The sequence below is a fragment of the Cynocephalus volans genome, chromosome 2 (genome assembly GCF_027409185.1).
Source record: "Cynocephalus volans isolate mCynVol1 chromosome 2, mCynVol1.pri, whole genome shotgun sequence".
Taxonomy (NCBI): Eukaryota; Metazoa; Chordata; class Mammalia; order Dermoptera; family Cynocephalidae; genus Cynocephalus; species Cynocephalus volans.
This window is the reverse complement of record NC_084461.1, coordinates 37,502,219-37,521,278: the sequence shown is the minus strand read 5'-3', so window position 1 is coordinate 37,521,278 and position 19,060 is coordinate 37,502,219. Positions and strand designations below refer to the sequence as shown.

Here is a 19,060-nt window from a genome sequence, read left to right as displayed (position 1 = left end):
TTGACCAGGAATCCTATAGTGAGATAAATTCTCATCGCAATTAAAAGAATATGTGGGTTTTATTGTATTAGCATAAATAATAAGATTCACTTCGGAAAAAAATCCCAAAAAACATCTTTCTCATCCCTAAAAATAAAACTATCATGTCCTCTTGGAGCTATAAATTGAATCTATGGGCAAATGGAAAATTTGGTAACAATGATAAGGCATTATCTCTCCTCTCTTTATCTTTCCTGTAGTGCTCTCCATTTGGTGGTGGATATTCCCTGGGCTCAGCAGCCTTGTACAAAATAAGCGAGGTTCTGGGTTTTCTTCATCTTCGTCAATGCTGTTTATCATTAAATGTGTTTACTAAACTAAAATGATTATGCTCATGTTTCACAGCTCTCTCTCCTACCTTGATTTCCTATTTCCCCAAACCAATAGCATTTCCTTTACAAAAAGAAGGATTTACACACCATTGGATGAAAGAACAGAAGTACATTTATTGAACCTGCATTCTCTGGGTTACAAAGGCCTGGCATATGTTCAGTCCATCTCTTATACATTCCTCCTTAGACCACTGCTGGTCTCATCACATTTGTTAGACTTCATCTCTCTCCTCTTTCTGATCTGAGAGCAGGTGGACCCAGTCAGTTCTTTGGAGGCTCAGTGAGTGATTTCTCTTGAGAGAGGCACATCTCTTTAGTTTGCCAAGGAATGAAAATCCAGACAATCACATAGATCACTTCCAATGGTGCCAAATACATTCCACCAAATGCTACTGTCAGTAATTACAGCATGTCACTGGGAGATGTGGTGATTTTTCTCAGGCTTCTGTTTTGCTCTGAGAGCCATGAAACTGACAGAGAGGACCTAGGCAGCTTTCTCCATAGGAATAACACAGATTTCTCATGATCTGGGAAATGATGGGACAAAGTGCTTCTTTACTTTGAAGTGTCTGGAGCAGGGTACCAAGGACAAGTAAGAACCACCTAAAACATACTGCCCTTCACTGACACCACACATATCAGTTATTCCAAAAATTAGGCCAAATGATAAGCAAAGACTACCATTTTGGTACGAGCAGGGCTGTGGCTGAAGAAAAACATGACCTCTTGTAGCTCACAAAAAGGAAAGCTCATTGGAAAGAATGGAAAGTCCTGAAAGCCAGCATGACAGTCTCCTCGTCAGGAGGTAATAACATCCCAAAGTCTACTAGGATTTTAGGTTCAACGGCAAGACTGCTTTTCACACAAACAGGACCAGGAAGTCACACCAAAGGACCAAGCAAGCCCATGGACAAGGCAGCTAATGAATCAAGTTAAAAAAAAAAATCAAAGAATAATAAGAAGAAGCCAAGGAAAGCTGCAGAATGGGGAAGAGAGGCAGAGAGATGCCTGGGAGGGCTGAGACGGAGGAGGGAGTCAGGGAGGGAGGGGGAGCGGAGGGAGCCGAGCGCGGACGTCAGGAACAAAAGCTTTGGCGGAGTCTGGCGAAGCACGAAGGGAGCATGGGGTGTTTTGAATAATTATTAAAATTAGCATGTGTCTGCGCCATCCTGTGGGTGTGGCGCAGAGCGGAGTGTAAACTCTAGCGGGGCTGGAGCAAACATTGGATTAGCAGCAGCAGCCTGCCAGCCTGCCAGCCTGCCCGGGGAGTGCTGGGACCAGCGCGCGGCACGCCGACCGGCACGATGGCCTCGTCTCAGGGGAAAAACGAGCTGAAATTCGCCGACTGGATGGCAGCTCTGCCGGAGAGCATTCACAGCATACCCCTCACCAATTTAGCCATCCCAGGTAGGCGCGCAGAGGCTGCGGGCTGGGCGCCGGGCGCCCGCTCCACCTGCCCCGCCCTGCTTTTATCTGCCACCAAGTGGTAACTTGCCACGATGCCCACGGGAGGGAAACTCGTCTTCGGGGGTGGGTCCCAGGCAAGGCGAGCATGTGCCTGGGAGCCTCGGGTTTCCCGGCATTTTCCAAACCTCTGTGGACCCTGGCGCCAGGAGTCAAGGTGACTGCTTTCCCCCCGGGCTTCTGAAGCAGGCTGTCTGCGCAGGGCTGGGGCAGGAGCAGGGGAGAAACTGGGCTCCAGGGTGGCGCCTCGTGTCCCCTTCCTCGTGCAGATTTGAGGAGTGGGGACGATTTCTAGGTTTGGGGGTGACCGTGCGCGGTGAGCGCGAGCTGGTGTCTCGGGGACTCGGCTCCGACGCGTGGACTTCAGAGTCCATCCCTGGCACGGAATTGAGAGGATTTACTAGATTCTAGGTTAGAACCTATCCGAGTCGTTAATATCCGTCCCCAGTCTCCTTTGAAGTGACAAAGCGCTGCGCGCAGGGTGATGAAAGTTCAGGACCCGCGGCCGCGTGATCGCTGCCCTTGACAGGGAGCTACAGGGGGCGAGGGCAGAGGGCACCGTTTCCCGGTCGGCGTCGGCGTGGACCGGGAGGGCCTGGTCGAGTGGCCGCCGTCCGGGGTCTGGTCCGAGTGCGTGTTAGCCACGTACAGCGCCCGGGTCAGGCAAAAAAGCCTTGCTGGCCGTGCTTTGGGGGCTCGGGACAGAAGCCAGGCAGGGGAACCTGCGTGAGCAGCGGAGGGCTGGGGTTAACAGGCAAATGGTAGGGAAAAGGTGATTGAGCCGGTGGGTGTCCAGACAGCGTGCAAGAAAGAAAGCTTTGGCAAAGCGAGGAAGAGCCTGGAGGGATCAAGAGGCTGCAGAATGGCGCGCGCGACTTGGACCAGAAGACTGGGCAGGTTTCCGGGGCGGGAGCGCACAGCGGCCCCTAGCTCAGGTATCCAGGAGAGAGGGTCGTTTCAGGACAGTTTACGACTACGGCAGCTGGGGACACGGCCATACTTCATTACCAATTTGGCTGTGGACTTGGGCTGAGGGAGCACACACCTGATTTTTCCAGGACGGGGCTGGAGGGCAAATTACTGATGTGGAGTCCGCTCCCTGCCCCAAACTGAGCTGGGTTATTAGGTTCAACCCTCTGGTCAACCTCCTCTTGATTTGCCCCATCCAGTGCCCACTCTCAGAAACTGGGGGAAAACACAATAAGGAAACAAACAAACAAACAAACCAAAAAACCCAAAAACAAAACCCCGAACCAGGAACAGAAACCAAAAAAGAAGGGTTCTCTTGAAAATCTTAAGAGGCTCCAACCAACAGTGCTGGAATTGGTCAGTAATTCAAATCAATGGTTGTTTTTCAAGTGGGTGTTTCGTAGCTAAGACAGACACAAGTTGCCCTAGGAATGCCCTTCACAGAAGGGTTGTCTCCTTTTACCCCTCAACAAATAGCTTCCCAAGAGCCCAGGGATCTCCAGGAAAAAAGACAACCCAGCTTCTCCACTCTGCACTGTCACTGCTCCCTGGGTGAACCTGGGGATTGGTCTTTTAAAGGAGACAGTAGAAGTCTACAACTTTGTTGGCAAAATTCGACTCTCACTTTCACAAGCATTCACATTCCTTCATTATGATTTAGTTTTTAGACAATTACTATCACATGATCTCACCTGTTTTTGTACAAGTAGAAGGTAAGAAGGGCAAGGACCATGAGGCCAGCCTTCTGATAGGTGACTCTAGAGATACACAGAGGTTAAAAGCCTGAGTTCACATATCTAGTTCTGAGGGACGGTTTGATACCATGTTTGAATCTACTTTAATTTCTGTAATACCTTACTTTCAAAAGCCATGTCATGAATGCCAGCTCACTTAATACTTCCAAAAACCCCATGAAGCAGGCAGCGTTGGTACTATTAACTTCATTTCACAGGTGTATAACTGAAGTTCAGTGAAGGCAAATGGCCTATCAGTTCGGTGATCTGACCCCTGAACTGGACCTTAGGGAAGATCTCCTAGGAATTTTGGAGGGAAGAGCTTTGAGATTTGTATCTGGATGATTCAGCAGCAACAAGTGCTAACCGGGGTGAAAAGAAAAGGAAGTAGGCATTATTTGGAACAGGTAGATTTTCCATTTCTCTCCCTGGAACAAAGTGAAAATCTGAGTTCAGAAACTTTGATATTCTGGTGATTTTAGAGTAGAGGCATAAAGAGGACTGCATTGGAGTGTGTATCAGTTTGTTTCTGTTGTTTATAAAAGAATACCTGGAACTGGGCAATTTATAAAGAAATATAATTTATTTATTTCTTACAGTTTTGGAGGCTGGGAAGTCTAAAGTCCAGGGAACAACTGTGGTGAGAGCCCTTTCTTGGTGGTGACTCTCTATAGCAATACAGCGTATCACATGGCAAATAGGCTGAGCAAGAGAGAGCTAAGCTTCTCATTTGCTCTCCTTATGAAGCCGTTATAGCCCATTAAGCCATCAATGGATTAATTCATTCATGAGGGTACAGTCCTCACAATCAAATCACTTCCTAAATGCCCCACCTTTCAATTATCATCATAGGATTTCCCACCTTCCTACACATGAACCTTTGGGAGGCATATTTGACCTACAACAAGACACCAAAGGATTTTCCATTGCTTTCTAACCTCTTTTAGAATTATACTCAAAATGGATCCCCTGCGAAGCCTTCCATTCTCATCTCAATACTTCTGAGCAAAAAGGAAACAAACATGACGTATTTCACTAAATCTATTCTCCTAAATATCCCCATGATTCTGTAAAGTAGGTTTGGTAGATCCATAAATAGAAAACCAGGTTTAAAATGGGTTTAGTACCTTTCTGCATTTCTCAACACTGAGAATTTTTGGAAGAAAAAAAGACATTTCAAACTTTTGATAGTCAGAGAAGACTAATTGGAGGCTATTAAACACTAATGGAATAATTGCCTTAAAATCATGCTAATAGCTTCCTGGCTGCTACGTGTTTACTTGGCCAGTTGCTACAGCTTGAATTAAGTAATTATCTCCACCATTTAAAACCACTCCTGGTGTACCGCACAAGTGTTTCTGTGGAGAACTGCTGCTCGGTCCTCCTCAAAGCTTCGGGTTTTCTTAGGTGAAGCAATTGGGGAGTAAAGAGCTGCCTAATTATGAGGTCACCTGCTTGGGGCAGCAGACCCAGATTACCAGCGGCTAGAGCAAAGAACAAGCTGCAGGTGTGTGACATTCCCCACCAGGAGCCCAGTTCTGGCGTCTCTAAATATTTCTCAAGGGTCTATGTCTTGAATGCTTTCAGAACCAAATCTCTCAGTGGCTGTTTTGCATTTAAATGGCCTAATGATTTGATCTTGACTGGACTGAGAAATTGTCAGTAATTGGTATTAATAGTTTTACTTTCAATTTATTTTTCAAAGGAATAGTACTGCTAGAGAATGTTGACAGTTACTTAAATTTCAGTCTTGTGTATCATCAGTCCTTTCTCTCTCTGATAACACCAAACTAAATTTTTATTTATACATATTCATTTTACAATGGCATTTTGGATTATGAATGATGCTTTCTCTCACCACAAGAAGTTAAGAGATTATAAACAGGGGCTATCCCACCAGCTCAGTTGATTAGATTGTAGTGTTTTAACACCAAGTTCAAGGGTTCAGATCCCTGCACCAGCCAGCCCCCGCCCCCCCAAAAAAGATAAACAGAGATAGAAATAGGAAAACAAAGTATAAAATTTAGGTAAAGGTGAGTCTGATGAATATTTGGCATCTTTGAAGCAGAGTTCTAACTCTATGATGCTGGTGGCTCCAGAACCATAGTAAAGAGATCCATTATGAGAACAAGTAAGATTAGTAATCTGGGTCTGCGACAGGGAGTCACTCTGTCCAAAATTTAAAAGATAGGAAAGTGTTTAGCTCATGGGAGGAGTCTGCTGTGCATTTCTGATTTGTGACCAAAATCTTCTTTACATAGCGTGGCAAACTGATCATGCAATAATGAAAGATTGGCCAGAATGCTGTGGGACTGCAACCTCAGAGAGAATCTGTTTTCTTAAACAGGGAACTGTTGATTGTACATCAGATAAGGAGTACAGAAATGCTTTATAAAGCAATGATTGTACCTTTGGTTTTTGTTTATTTCCTTTAGAAAATGCTAAAACCAATGTAAAAGAACAGTTTCACTTAGGGAAACAAGGTGTTAATACAGCTGATTTCCATGTTCTTGTGTCTGCTTTTATTAGTTTTGCATTTCTTCTCTCGTAGTGATCCCTTCTCGTTGTTGCCAGCGTTCCTGGAGCCAACCGTATTCTTCTTCTTCTGTAATTTACTATTTCTATTCTTAGAGAAGACAATCTATAGAATGAATCTGGGGCTAGGTCTAATTGTACAAAATTCTGAAAAATAAAATCAGATTTTTTTCTATCTTTTTAGTCAGGATAGTGATACAGAAGCTAATCTTCGAAGGCAACCAAAACACAACAAAACTGTTTAAGATGAACATTCCTCTTGTATTGTCTCTCCAATTACCAGCTTTGTTTTCGATTTAACTAAAAAGGAAAAACTGAAGAATACCTGAAACATAATTTGTTCTACTAGGACTTTTCTTGATGACTTGAATCCCCCCAAATTATTAATTAATGTAAGGTGATATAATGCTATTTAACCATTTACAAAGTGTTTTTCTGTGCACACATGTGCTTTTCACAAGTTCTATCAGTGTTCTTCTAAGGTCTTGCTACTCAGAGTTGGTCCAGGGACAGCAGCATCGGCATACCGGGGAGCTGGGTAGAAATGCAGCACCTCAGACCCCACCCCTCAGATTTATTTAATCACAATCTACATTTTAACAAAATCCCTAGGTGATTTATATACCCGTTTAAAATTTGAGAAACACTTCCGTAGTGTATCTTTCAGGGGGACCTTTATGTAAGTGGCAGAGCCAAATTTAAATATACATTTTTCTCTAAGCTCTTTCTATTGGGCCATGCAGTCATCTATGATTGTTCAAATTTACAGTCAGGCTTAAAGCTAGAACCCCATGTTTGACTTAAGGCTAATGGCCCAGGTTGGGAACATTTCTGATAACTGATGTTACAGTTCATCGGGCACCTTGAGCAATAAATGTGATTTAATTGCTATTTAAGTGTTTGAATTAAGTCACTGTGACAAATGTAAAACCTTTCCACTCATTTCCTTAATGTCCTGTTGCTCATTGATACTGGCTATCAACAGCACTTAAAATCAGTCCATTTGGTGATGCTGGTGGTCACTAATGCCAATTTAGGAAACATCCCTATATTGGTTCTTTGTGCATTTGGACTCATTCTTTGTTGGGCACAGGCTAGATACTTTCAAGTTGATTCAATTTATCTATAAGCTAGAACTTTACAATATTGCTTTTGAGTAAATGTGGCATCACCAATGCAAAATGTGGTAAGAATCGATATCAGAAAGCCATGAAAAGTAAAAGTAAACAGTAAATTGGTTTTTGATAGAAAGAAAATGATCAATCTTGTTTGTCCTTGCAAGCCACACCTTATTTATTTTAAGCATCATTTACATGGGATAGAAACATGCATAAATGTGGTTATAATTCATTTCAATCTCAGTTGTTTGACATAATAAATGATCTGAAATAGTTAAGCTACACACACAGAGAGAGAAAGCCCTCAAATTGCTAATATATGTTAAACATTCATACACTTTTCTTACATGAAAATTTCTCATACCCTTCCTTAGAGTTTATTTTCTCTTATTTAATTTGAACACCACCCAATCAAAATAGAAAATTACAAAAAGAGGAAGACTGTTGAGTGCCATATATCAGCAATAATAACAGGGAACATTTGCGAGGGAAGACTAATCAATGAAGACACACCAACACAAAAGGTAGTGTTTTCTAAACCCTACCAGCCCCAAAGCAAAATCAGAGTCATAATAATGACTGTCAGTTCCAACTCATCCCCAAATACCTACTTAATGCATTTCCAAATAGTTCTAGAAATCTCTAGATGGATTCTTAAGTACAGTCTATAAGCCAATCCTTTAGGCTGGATTGATAAGCTAGTCTTTTGGGCTACCACATGGTTTCTGTTCTTTTCCTTTTCTGTTTTGGGAAAGTTTTGGGAAGTTGTCACCTTTGCTGCTTTGATTTATGGAAGAGCTTTGCTTCCATAGTTTTATGCCCAAAACATCACTGTCCCTGCTAGTCCCACCAGAGCCTGTGCTATGTCTGCAAAGGCCCAGCACTGGGGATGTTAATGTCTAACAAGGGTCAAAGACTCCCAGAGCTGGGTCCCACATTGTGGGAGCCACTGATGTCAACTTCTACTACTGCTGACTCTGCCACCATTGCAGCTGAAGCCATGAGTGCCAGCACTGCCAAATCTCTCCATCTTTTGCCTGGTTTATGTTGATTCTTTTGTTGTTGCCCCGCTTGACCTGGATTCTTGAGGGCTGAGCAGTGTACAATATGTGGGATAGATTTTGTTTTATACTCCATACTATTCTCAGTGTTAGTTCACTCTCTCTGTGTGTGCATATGTATTGACTTTCTCTTAGCATAACTTCTTTTTCAGGAAGCTCCCTTGTTTCTCCTTTAAGTAGACCTCTGGTGGGAGTTGTCTAATTATTCCTTCTAGATAGGTCTAAAGTACGAATATAGCTGGGGTCCGTAGTTTTCCCGTTGAGCAGCCTGGGATAATGTGAGAATAGAACCAAATAATCCAGCATACCTAAAGTAATCCCTAACGGCTCCAAAGTATTAAAGCACATTAGTAGAGTAATTGGTGTTAACAAGAAAAGGTTAAAAATACACACACACACACACACACACACACACACACATTTTAATTTTTGTTGCTTAAAGGGGTAAGCACTCTTTCCTGGAAAATTTACCTATTACCTACCACCAGTGAAGATGCTTCTCACCCACAAGCATTGGTTTTTGGAAACCAGGGAACATGCCACCGTAATGGGCTGTCAAAGAACTCTTAGACAAAGTTATGGGATATAATGTCCTCAGAAACCTTAAATATCTTCTTGTCTCTTTCGATCTGGGTAGGGTTAGGACCAATCTCAGAAGACTCGGGACCTGAAAAGTATCTAAATCATATATTCTAGAAGGAAGGGAAAAGTAAGAGAAAAACTTACCATGTTTTTTAGTCAGAATTCTGCTGCTAGAAGCTTTCTACAGAACCATATGCTTTTATTGTGCTCTATTAAGAGAGGAAGATAGGTTAGGAAGAGAGGGGCAGAAGGAGATGGTTAAACATTCTTGAGAAGCAGCCAGGATTAGTCACCTCCGGAGATCAGGTACTGAAACAGATGGTCCATGGATCTGTGAGATGTGCTCTTGTTATGTTCCTATATTTCATTACACATCTTGGGAGTGGACAGCTGTGACAACACTCTGTCTTAAATACTAGCTAATATTGTGTTTTACATAGGAGATGTAAATTCTTCCTGTGAGTTAATTTTTGTGAAGCAGTCATGTTTATCCTTACTCAATTTGTTCTTCAAAGATATAACAACTGCAATTACTTGAAGTTGATATGACAAGCAAACAGAAAGGACATTGTTGGGGGGGAGGGAGGAGAAGGAGGAGGGAGGCAGGTTTTGGTAAGGGGCAATAATAATCAACCACAATGTATATCGACAAAATAAAATTAAAAAAAAAATTTGTTCTTCAATTTGCTTGGAGAATTTTTATTTCATTAAGGAAACTGGACTCCGATGAATGGTAATCTTAGTTGCCTGCTAAGCTTTCCAGGAGGTCCCCTCTGGCTTCCTGGATGGTGGAGGGGAAGACGCATTTGAAGGGGTCCTAATGGGTGAATGGGAACTTATCTCAGTGCATGTCTCAGGCCATACGACTTTGATGCCATGTGGAGGAGGAGGAAGAGAGAGGAGCAGGATGACCAGAGCTGCCTCAGTACAGAATTAGCCCTAATCACACTCCTGCCATGACCTGCCCTGGGACTTGCTCAAGAAAAAAGGTGGTCAGCAAGATGTAAAGATCCTGCCTTGAATGTTGCTAGAGAGGAAGGCTGCAGAACATGAAGTTCTGTTTAGTCTTCATTACCCCCTCATCTCATGTCCTCATTTCACGTCACATCAGGTCAAATTCCTTGGTCCAGCATTGAGTGGCACCCTTAGAGATGCCTTTAATTCTCTAGTCTCACTTGTTCCAGTTCTACTTACCTGGAAAACTCCAGCTCAGTTAAACTCAACTTTCCACCTATTCAGATCCCAGAAAACTTCGGTGGATAAACATTGTCAAAGAAAAATACAAGGGGCTGGCCCGTGGCTCACTTGGGATAGTGTGGTGCTGACAACACCAAATCAAGCGTTAAGATCCCCTTACCTGTCATCTTTCAAAAAAAAGAAAGAAAGAAAAGAAAGAGAGAAAATACACAGCCTGGGTATCTGGACTCACTAGAAATTTCTAACCATGAATTTTAAATGGGCATTCAATACTGCCAGAGAGTCTTACTGCACTTCCATAGCAAATTCATTTTCTTATTCTCTGAGATGACAATTTCAAACCTCTTGCTTCTCAAATCAGTACCTCCTTCCTACCTCATCTAAACTGATTACCTCACCTCTTATTTTACAGAGAAAATAAATGTGAACAGACAAGAACTTCCTCACTTTTCTACCACGGAACCCACCTATGTACTTGCATCTATTTCTATATACTCTGCATTTCCTTTAAATAAGAGGAAGACATGGACCTGCTCCTACCTAAGTCCAGCTTCTCCACTTGTGTTCTGGATCCCATCCACTCAAATCTCTTCAAAGTGTACTTTTGAATTTATTCGCTCTCTCTCATTCCTGCACTGTCACTTTTCTCTACCTCTACAGGATCACCTGCCTCTCTATCTACTGGACTTTTTCTCTGACACTTGTAAAAATATCCTGTCTGTCTTTGGGTTGTTATTTCTCTTTCTCTCCCTAGGCCGTGATAATCTCATTGTTCTGTCACCATTGCACTAAAATTATTCTTACTGATGATCTATATTTTGGCAAAGCTAATGGTTAATTCTCTATCATCTTATTTGACCTTTCAAAAGCATTTAATGTGGTTTCCCACACCCCCTTTATGAAACATGTTCTTTCTTTGGCTTCTTACCCCACTTTATTTACTTATTTTTTATTGTGATAAAAACACATAGCATGAGATTTACCCCATTAACAAAATTTTAAGTGTACAGTACAGTATTTTTAGCTGTAAGTACAGCAGATCCCTAGAGCATTTTCATCTAGGATAGGCTGGGTCCCTTCAGCACTCCTGTACAGGAAAGACTGTCTCTCAGGAAGCTTCCCCTCAACTCAGAACATTGACCGTACTATCTTATCTTCCTTTCCCTTCCTGGGGAGAAGCTGAGAGCTGGGAGTTTCCTCCCAATTGCATGGCTTTATGCTAGAGGGAGGGACCATGGCAAGAAGGTGCCACCAGTCTTCCTACTAGCTCTGAAGTGGCTGGTTGCACACTCACCTGGGTTGCAGGAGCCTCTCAATTGGTTTGGTTTCTGCATTTCTCATAAAGGAAATTGGTTCATGTGTTGTTGACCAGGTGTCTCCCTGGGAGAAGGAGAGTCTGGAGCTTCTTACTTAGCCATCGTGCTGACGTCACTCCTAACTGCACTTGCCTTTTTTGTCCTACTTTGCTGTCTGCTTCCTAGGTCCTCTTTGTGAGCTAGGTCTCATTTTCTTGACATCTAAAGAAATCTTGGAGTACCCAGGGCTCCAGACTTGATTTTTTTTTTTCCCCCATAACTACACTTTTACTTTAGGTCAAAATATCTAATTCAATGATTTGAAATAACATCAATATGCTGAGACTCCAAAGTTTATACTTTAGTCCAGACCTCTCTGCTGAATTCTATTTTCATATATGCCACTGCCTTCCCATCACATGCATTCAAACGCTACAGAAATCTGAAACTTAACAGGACCTAAAAAGAACTATTAATATCATCATCCATTGCCAAGTCTCATCGAGCTTTCCCCATCTCAGTACTTTTCATCACTACCCATCAGTTTCTTAAGCCTAAAACCTTATAATGATTCTTCAATTTTCTTTTTGACTCTATTCTTGAAACCACCCCATCACTACATCCTGTTGGATCTTTCTCCAAAATACAACCTAAATTCTTCTACTTCTCACTACTTCCACTGTTACAGCCTTCGTCTAGTCACTGTTATCTTCCACATGAATCTCTCTAACCATTTCCCTGCCCTCACTTTTGCCCCTCACCACAGAGTATCTTTCAGAAGTGCAGATCACGTACACCATTTGCTTATACAAAACCCTGCACAGTAACTTACTAAACTTACCGGTCTCTATCTTTCTGAACTCAGCTCTTTCCACCCTTTTCTGACTCACTAATCCCAGCCATTCTTTCTGGCCTGCATACCCTACAGGATTCTTCTTGTTTTAGAGATTTGCTTGGACTCTTCCTCCAGATCATCACCAGGCTGCCTTCTCCTCCGACTAGTCTCTAGTGTGACACCGTCTCCGCAGGAGACATTCCCTGAACACACTAGCCAATGCAGTCCTACTCCATCTTCATCATTTTTCTAACAATTACTTGATTTGTATTCTTCATAGAGCTTATAAATTATTTAGTGCTTATGCATAACTACTTTATTTATTTATATATTTGTTGTCTGCCAAATGAGTAGAATATAAGCTTCTCCAGAGCAGGACCTTGTCTGAATCTTTTCTGGTGTCCAGAATTTATCTGACCTATGTCCCTTAGTGTGCAATAAATATTTGTTGCCTATCAAATGACAAAGCCAGTACGGAGGTACTCTAACCTTGCACAAAGGCTTCTGTTCTGTTGATTTGAAAACAAGACAACCCAAAGAAATTAGTAAAATCAGATCCATTATTCAAAGTTCTTCAAGAAATCCTAACTGAAAACAAGTTAATATGAGCAAAGAGATAATCTTGTTAAACTTCCATAAAGACTATATTGGGGTGCAATATTTTTAAATGATACACGTGATAATTGAGCAAAATAAAATAAGAATTTGTTTTACACAAAATCAAATTTAGCCATTGTGACACTACATGCTCAACCAATTTTTTTATTATAATTTCTATATTTATATACTTCATGATTATTGATCATAATGAAGACTTTGAAGAAATATGAGATTGGATTTTGCCTTTAGAAGAAAAACTATGCTATCTTTAATACTGCTTTGGTTTTTAAGTTTACATTCTAATAATCTGTACATTGGTAATTCAAGTATGATCTGTACAGTGACTTATTTAACCAAAATATTGTAATAATATGCAGCCCCATAATTATTTTGAATAATGCTTTTATTATTTTATTGGCCTCTATAAAGGAAAGTGGGAGATTCTATTAAAATTTTTCTATTAAAATGTGACAAAAGTATACATGATATCCACAAAGCAAAAAACAACAACAACAACAACAACAAAAAACAAACAAACAAAAAAACCCAAACAAAAGATGATCCGTCTAAAAAACAAATATAATAGATTAAAAATGCCACATACAAAAGATGTAAAAGCTGACATATAATTCTAAAAATGTGTCAGCAGGGCTGAAGTCAAGAAAAAGCTAAGACAAACAAGACAATATCGACATCTCTTTTTGCTGTGCTTGGGATAGAAGTAGTAGAAGGAAAGGCCAAAACATTGCTTGATAGTTAGTGTAAAATTAACAGGTAATAAAGAAAAAGAAGCACTACCTAATTCAGGCAGAAGAGGCATAGTTTAAAAATGCAGACCCTGGTTTCAGATACCTGGTTTTGAAGCCCAGCTTTGCCATCTATTAGCTCTGTGACCTAGGGAAAATTACTTAGTTTCTTTGAGCCTCAGTTTCCTCAACTAAAAAGTAGGGATAAAAATGGTACTTCCTAGGCTGTTATGAGTACTACATAGAAATAGTACTTCATAGGTTGTTTAAGGATTAAATGAGGATCTATGTAAGGTGCCTAAGAGTACCTGGCATACAGGATGCTATGAACTTATTTATGATTTTCAACCAGGATGAATAATCTTCAGAAGAAAGGTGAAAAGATAGTAAGAAAAAATATTTTCAACTGTGTGCAAGTTTTATCGCCAAGGTAATATATATGCCCAGGTACTAAGAAAAAGCTGGTAAAATGTTACAGAACCAAAACAGTTATTTCTAGATAATGTGAAAACTGAGGTATAAAGATATATAAATGTCACAATTTTTAAATTGTGGGAAAATGGATCCCAGCAACTGTACATGGTAATACATGAATGGCTTGCGAATAATTAAGAAAGGAAGTGATGGTGGCCTACATCCTGCGTAAGCGGTCACCTCGTGTGTGAAAAGCGAAGCACCTCGGAGATGCAAGACCCTAGACTGCAGTCCTGGATCTGCAGCCAGCTTCTCATATTCCCGGGCAAGTCACTTAGCTCACTGGGTCTCTGGTGTTCTATCTATAAAACTGATTGGGGTTAATGTCTTGGAAAACTTGGTTTAAACCATGGCCCTAATACTTACCAGTTAGCTCAAGGGAGCTACTAAAAATCCACTCAGGTGTAATTTCCTCATCTCTAAAATGGAGAAAATAAGGCACCAACCTCATATCCTTTGTTGTGAGGGTTCAATAGGATAATACATGTAGTATACCTATTGCAGAGTATTGGTCAATAAATATAGCTCTTTTTATCATTATGTCATATCTAATTAACTTCATTTACTTTGCTAACAAGGACTCTGGTAGGGCCTGCCTGGTTCTCTGCCTCTCTAAGGTCTTTTTTTTTCCTCGTCTCCCCTCAGTTGAAGACTCTTGACTTTTCTCTCCTCCCTTTTGAGGCTCAGCTCTGCTTTAGGCCTCCAGAAGCAGTCCAACCATAGACAAGGGAATGCGAAGAGGGATGTTTCAACAGGTAACTTCTTGTATCCTGCTCTCAGCTTCTCTGCAGAAAGATTCACTGTTGTGGGAGGGGAGACATGAGTAACTCAGAGAGGGGAATGGAATCTTCCCATTGGTGGAGATGTAAGCGAGGCAGACGTAGTGACAAGTGATTGGGAGAATATCTGTATCCAAAGATACTGGACAGTGACCAGCAATAGTTTTGGTCCAGCAGAGGAAACAGGGTTTAATAAGTGGAAAGAGATTATAGAAAATCCAAAAGCAGATTTCCCAGAAATACAGGGAAACTTCAGCCAGATTGGACTTCCTGATATGATATTTACTTGTCCAAGTGTAAGCTTTGTGCAAGCTTACATGACTGGACTTTTCTCTCTCAGATTAAGTTCTTCAACCCCAGACTAGAACCATATGCCTGTGAGAAGGGTTCCATGTGATTCTTTCTACCCAGTCTCAGAGTGTCTTGTGTCTGACTGAGCTCTCTCTCACTGTGATTTATGGGAAAACTCCCAATTGTTGCAAGGCTGATTGATACCTTAAGTAAAAGACCTAAATTCTAAAAAGATTTAGAGATTTAAAGATAAATTGGAATTATTCTAATGAGCTTTAACAAAAAATTCTGAAATATCAGAAAATGAACTATTAAGAGCAAGTTGGCAGAAACATGACTTAACTATAGTTTGTGAGAAAAAGACCTAGGACATGTAGTCAGCTAGGGGCTGTGCGTAAGTTAGTAGTATGACATGGTAGTAAAAATGTGAATGCATACTGGGCTGCAATGTGTTAGCCCTGCTGACCCTGTACTGGGGGAGCCTATCTGTAACATGGTGCTCAGTTCTGGGCTTCACATTTCCACAGACACATGGAGCAGCTGCAGGGTGGTGTGGAGGGGTGGGGCTGAGGGGCTGGAGATGAAGGATTAGGATTGTGGGGGAGGACTTTACCAGGTTCTGGTAAGCCATATTGGATAAGAATATAGCCATCTCTCTTCAAGTGCATGATGGGAGGGGGTGTCTCGAGTTCTAAATTAAAGCAGCCAAAGAATAGAATTTAAAAGGATGAAGATTTTGGCAAACTGACAAGAAGAGAATAACCTTTTTCTTTATTTCCCCCCACCTTTACGATTTTTATTTATTTGTTTTCTCTCTCTCTCTCTCTCTTTTTTTAATTGATTGTACATATTTGTGGGGTACAACATTGAATATTCATACTCGTGTGCAATATGTGATGCTCAAATCAGGATAATTAGAATATTTAACATTACACAATGTAATCATTTTTTGTGGCACTTTACCAGTTTCTCATTAACCGAGAATCACCTTTTATCAATGTATCTTTAAGTTGTGAACTCATCCTCTCTAGGAGAAGCATCTAAAGGGAAGGTGGATGGCTGTCTCCCAAACTTCTGCAGTGACACAAGATTTAAGCTGATGACCTGTAAGGCCTTTTTGGCTCTAAGATATTGTGTGATTTGGGATATATTACTTAGCCCCTTTGAACATTTGTTTTCTCATCTGAAAATAGGGGTAGGAGTAGTATCTATCTTCGTAAGTTGGTTGTGTGAATTAAATGGAATAATTAGTGTTAAACATTTAGCACAGTGCCTGACACCTAATAAGTTCTCAATGAATAAGTTATGAGTATATAAAGTAACCTAGTGAATTCTTGACAGACTGAATAAATCAAATCTAACCAATCCCTGTTTCTATCTTACCTGTACTCTATCTATAGAGGACTTTCAGTCTTTACCTTCCTTCCTTTTTTTTTCTTTCTTTCACATCTCTTTCTGGTGCAATACCACAGGCAGGTTTCACTTTTATGATGACTTAATATCAAGTACCCATTGTATGTGGCAAAGCTGCTGGCCCTGGTACTTAATTTTAAACTTGGGCTGTGGAAAACGTGATCAATGAGCATGTTTGGACTAGGACGGAGTCTGGCTGTGGAGATGTGGGAACTAAAGTTTAGATAATGCCTCTTTTCTTTTCTTTCTTTCTTTCTTTTCTTTTCTTTTCCTTTTTTTTTTTTTTTTTTTTTTGCTGGCTGGTACAGGGATCTGAAGCCTTGACCTTGGTGTTATAACACAGTGCTCTAACCAACTGAGCTAAGCAGCCAGCCCCTGAGAATGCTTTTTTTCTTGATAATGACTGTGCTAGGATAGTTACAAGCAAACAACTCCCTAATCCTTAATACTTTCATTTCTTATGAGGTTTTATTTATTGTTTAATTGCCTAGAAAGATTTAGCAATTTCCTAGCAGGCAGGATATGAAGTGAAAATTGAATACAGCAGGAACAAATTTCAATTTAGGACCTGAATGTTATTTCCAAGGCTACTGGATTAAGCACAATATTTTAGCATGTCAGTAGGTAGGATTTATTTTTCTCCTTTGTCAATGTAACGACTGAGACTGACCTCCTGTGACAGAAGATACGCAGACACCAGGCTATACTCATTCTCCTACCTATCCACAGTTTGGGATCTCCTGGCCACTCCTGAAATCAATATTCTAGAATGACCCTCAGGGCCTGACTATGGGCAAAGTTCTTAAGTGAGAAAACATCAACCCTGAGATCAAAATTTTATGAACAATGTGTTTCTCCCAAAAGCCAGCTTACCCTTCAGACATTTTCTGAGGGGTCTTCAAAAGATTCATGGAAAGATTTGTATTGTCTTTTAACTTCATTTTTTTCATGAACTTTTTGAAGTACCCTCATATATTAATTAACAATTTATCCAAGGGCCATTTAAACATTTTAATAGGGCATATAATATTTGGTAACAGTATTTGCTTATTAAATGTTGATAAGGTGAAAGATAGGAAAGAGAAAAAACTGCTGGACTTGAAGCCTAGAAGTGTAAGAACAAACTCTTTGCAAAAAGTTGCTCAAAAATAAAGGTGTGTGACTCATGCAGACAATAACTTAAACACAGCTCATCTACTTTGGTCTTAATTGTCCAACAAATGTGTGTGCATATATTTTAGAATACTGTTGTGTGTGTGCGTGTGTGTGTTCTGGGATCTTACATCAAACAGTTTGTTAGCATCCAGAATCTACCAAGTCAGACTGCTTAAGCACTGAAAATCATACCTACAGAATCAACATCCCATCCCTCAACGTGCATATTAAAATGGACATTACCTTTTTGGGGTCATAACTGGCAGTCTGGACTCCTAATGTGGAGCGAGTAAGTTAATGCCTTTGTACTTCTGTTTTCCCACCTACTAGATATATCAATAATTGCATTCTCAGAAGGAGAGGATCCTATATTAATGCATTTGGAGACTTTAAAAATATGTATGATAATACAAAGATAAATAAAATTAGACCATTTAATTCTGTGGTTTTTTTTGTGGTGCTGATAGTATTTTGAATAGGAGAGGGCAAAAAATGACAATTCAAAATCTAAATACTTACACAGGGCTGTTAATATACATAGTAAAATAATGTGAATTTCTACTTCCAAAATACATCATCTGATTCAGCAATCATTTTTTAAGATTTAAATGATTTTATATATATATATATTAATTGTTTATTTTTAATAATTATAAAATATAAATAATTGTAAAATAAACATGTTAATCATGTTTAAGTATGCAATTCAGTGGAATTAAGTACATTCACATTATTGTGCGGCCATAACTACCATCTATCTACAGAACATTTTTTTCACCGTGCAAAACTGAAACTCTGTACCCATTAGAAAATAATGGGTACCTTAACACTACTTCTGAAATAATTTTATCTGTTGCCTATAAAGCACATTATATGTTACAAAGATATAGCATATATTTTCTTATTTGTGTATCAATAGTCTTTTAAGAAAGATGAGGACTCGAGGCCCAGGGACGCTCATTATCTTGCTAACTCTCAGTCCTCTAGTTAAGTGGAAACCCAGAACTTGAATTCAGGTCAAGTGTTCCTGCTGCTAAATCCTATAGGTAACACAAAACTAACTCACTGATTTGCCAAGTGACTGGGATGTTTTTTCTTTGATTGTGCTAAACTTACTGTAAACTTTATATTTGCTTTCCAGGTTCTCTTTTAATCTAAGTATTTGAGATCCGTGTTTTTATCTGAAGAGATTGTATTGGGTTCACTTTAAATGAGATTCTTAATGCTTTAAATGATATATATGTAGAAACTGATCTTAAAATGAACTTGTCCAGTGGGTGAATCTTGAGAATGTTATGCTAAGTGAAATAAACCAGTCACAAAAAGACAAATACTATATTATTTCACTCAAATGAGCTATCTAAAGTGATTAAATTCATAGAAACAGGAAGTAGAATGGTGGTTTCCAGGGGAGGGGGAGATGGGGAGTTGTTTAATGGGT

General features: G+C 40.2%; 1 protein-coding gene across 1 annotated transcript in view; it reads left to right on the top strand.

Moving 5' to 3' along the window:
• Positions 1-1,675: 1,675 nt before the first annotated feature.
• The window catches only part of PLCXD3 (phosphatidylinositol specific phospholipase C X domain containing 3), a 163,155-nt gene continuing 145,770 nt past the window's right edge, over positions 1,676-19,060 (top strand). The window contains exon 1 of the mRNA XM_063088258.1: positions 1,676-1,778. Coding sequence (XP_062944328.1) covers positions 1,676-1,778 — 103 coding nt within the window. The remainder of the gene's footprint in view (positions 1,779-19,060) is intronic.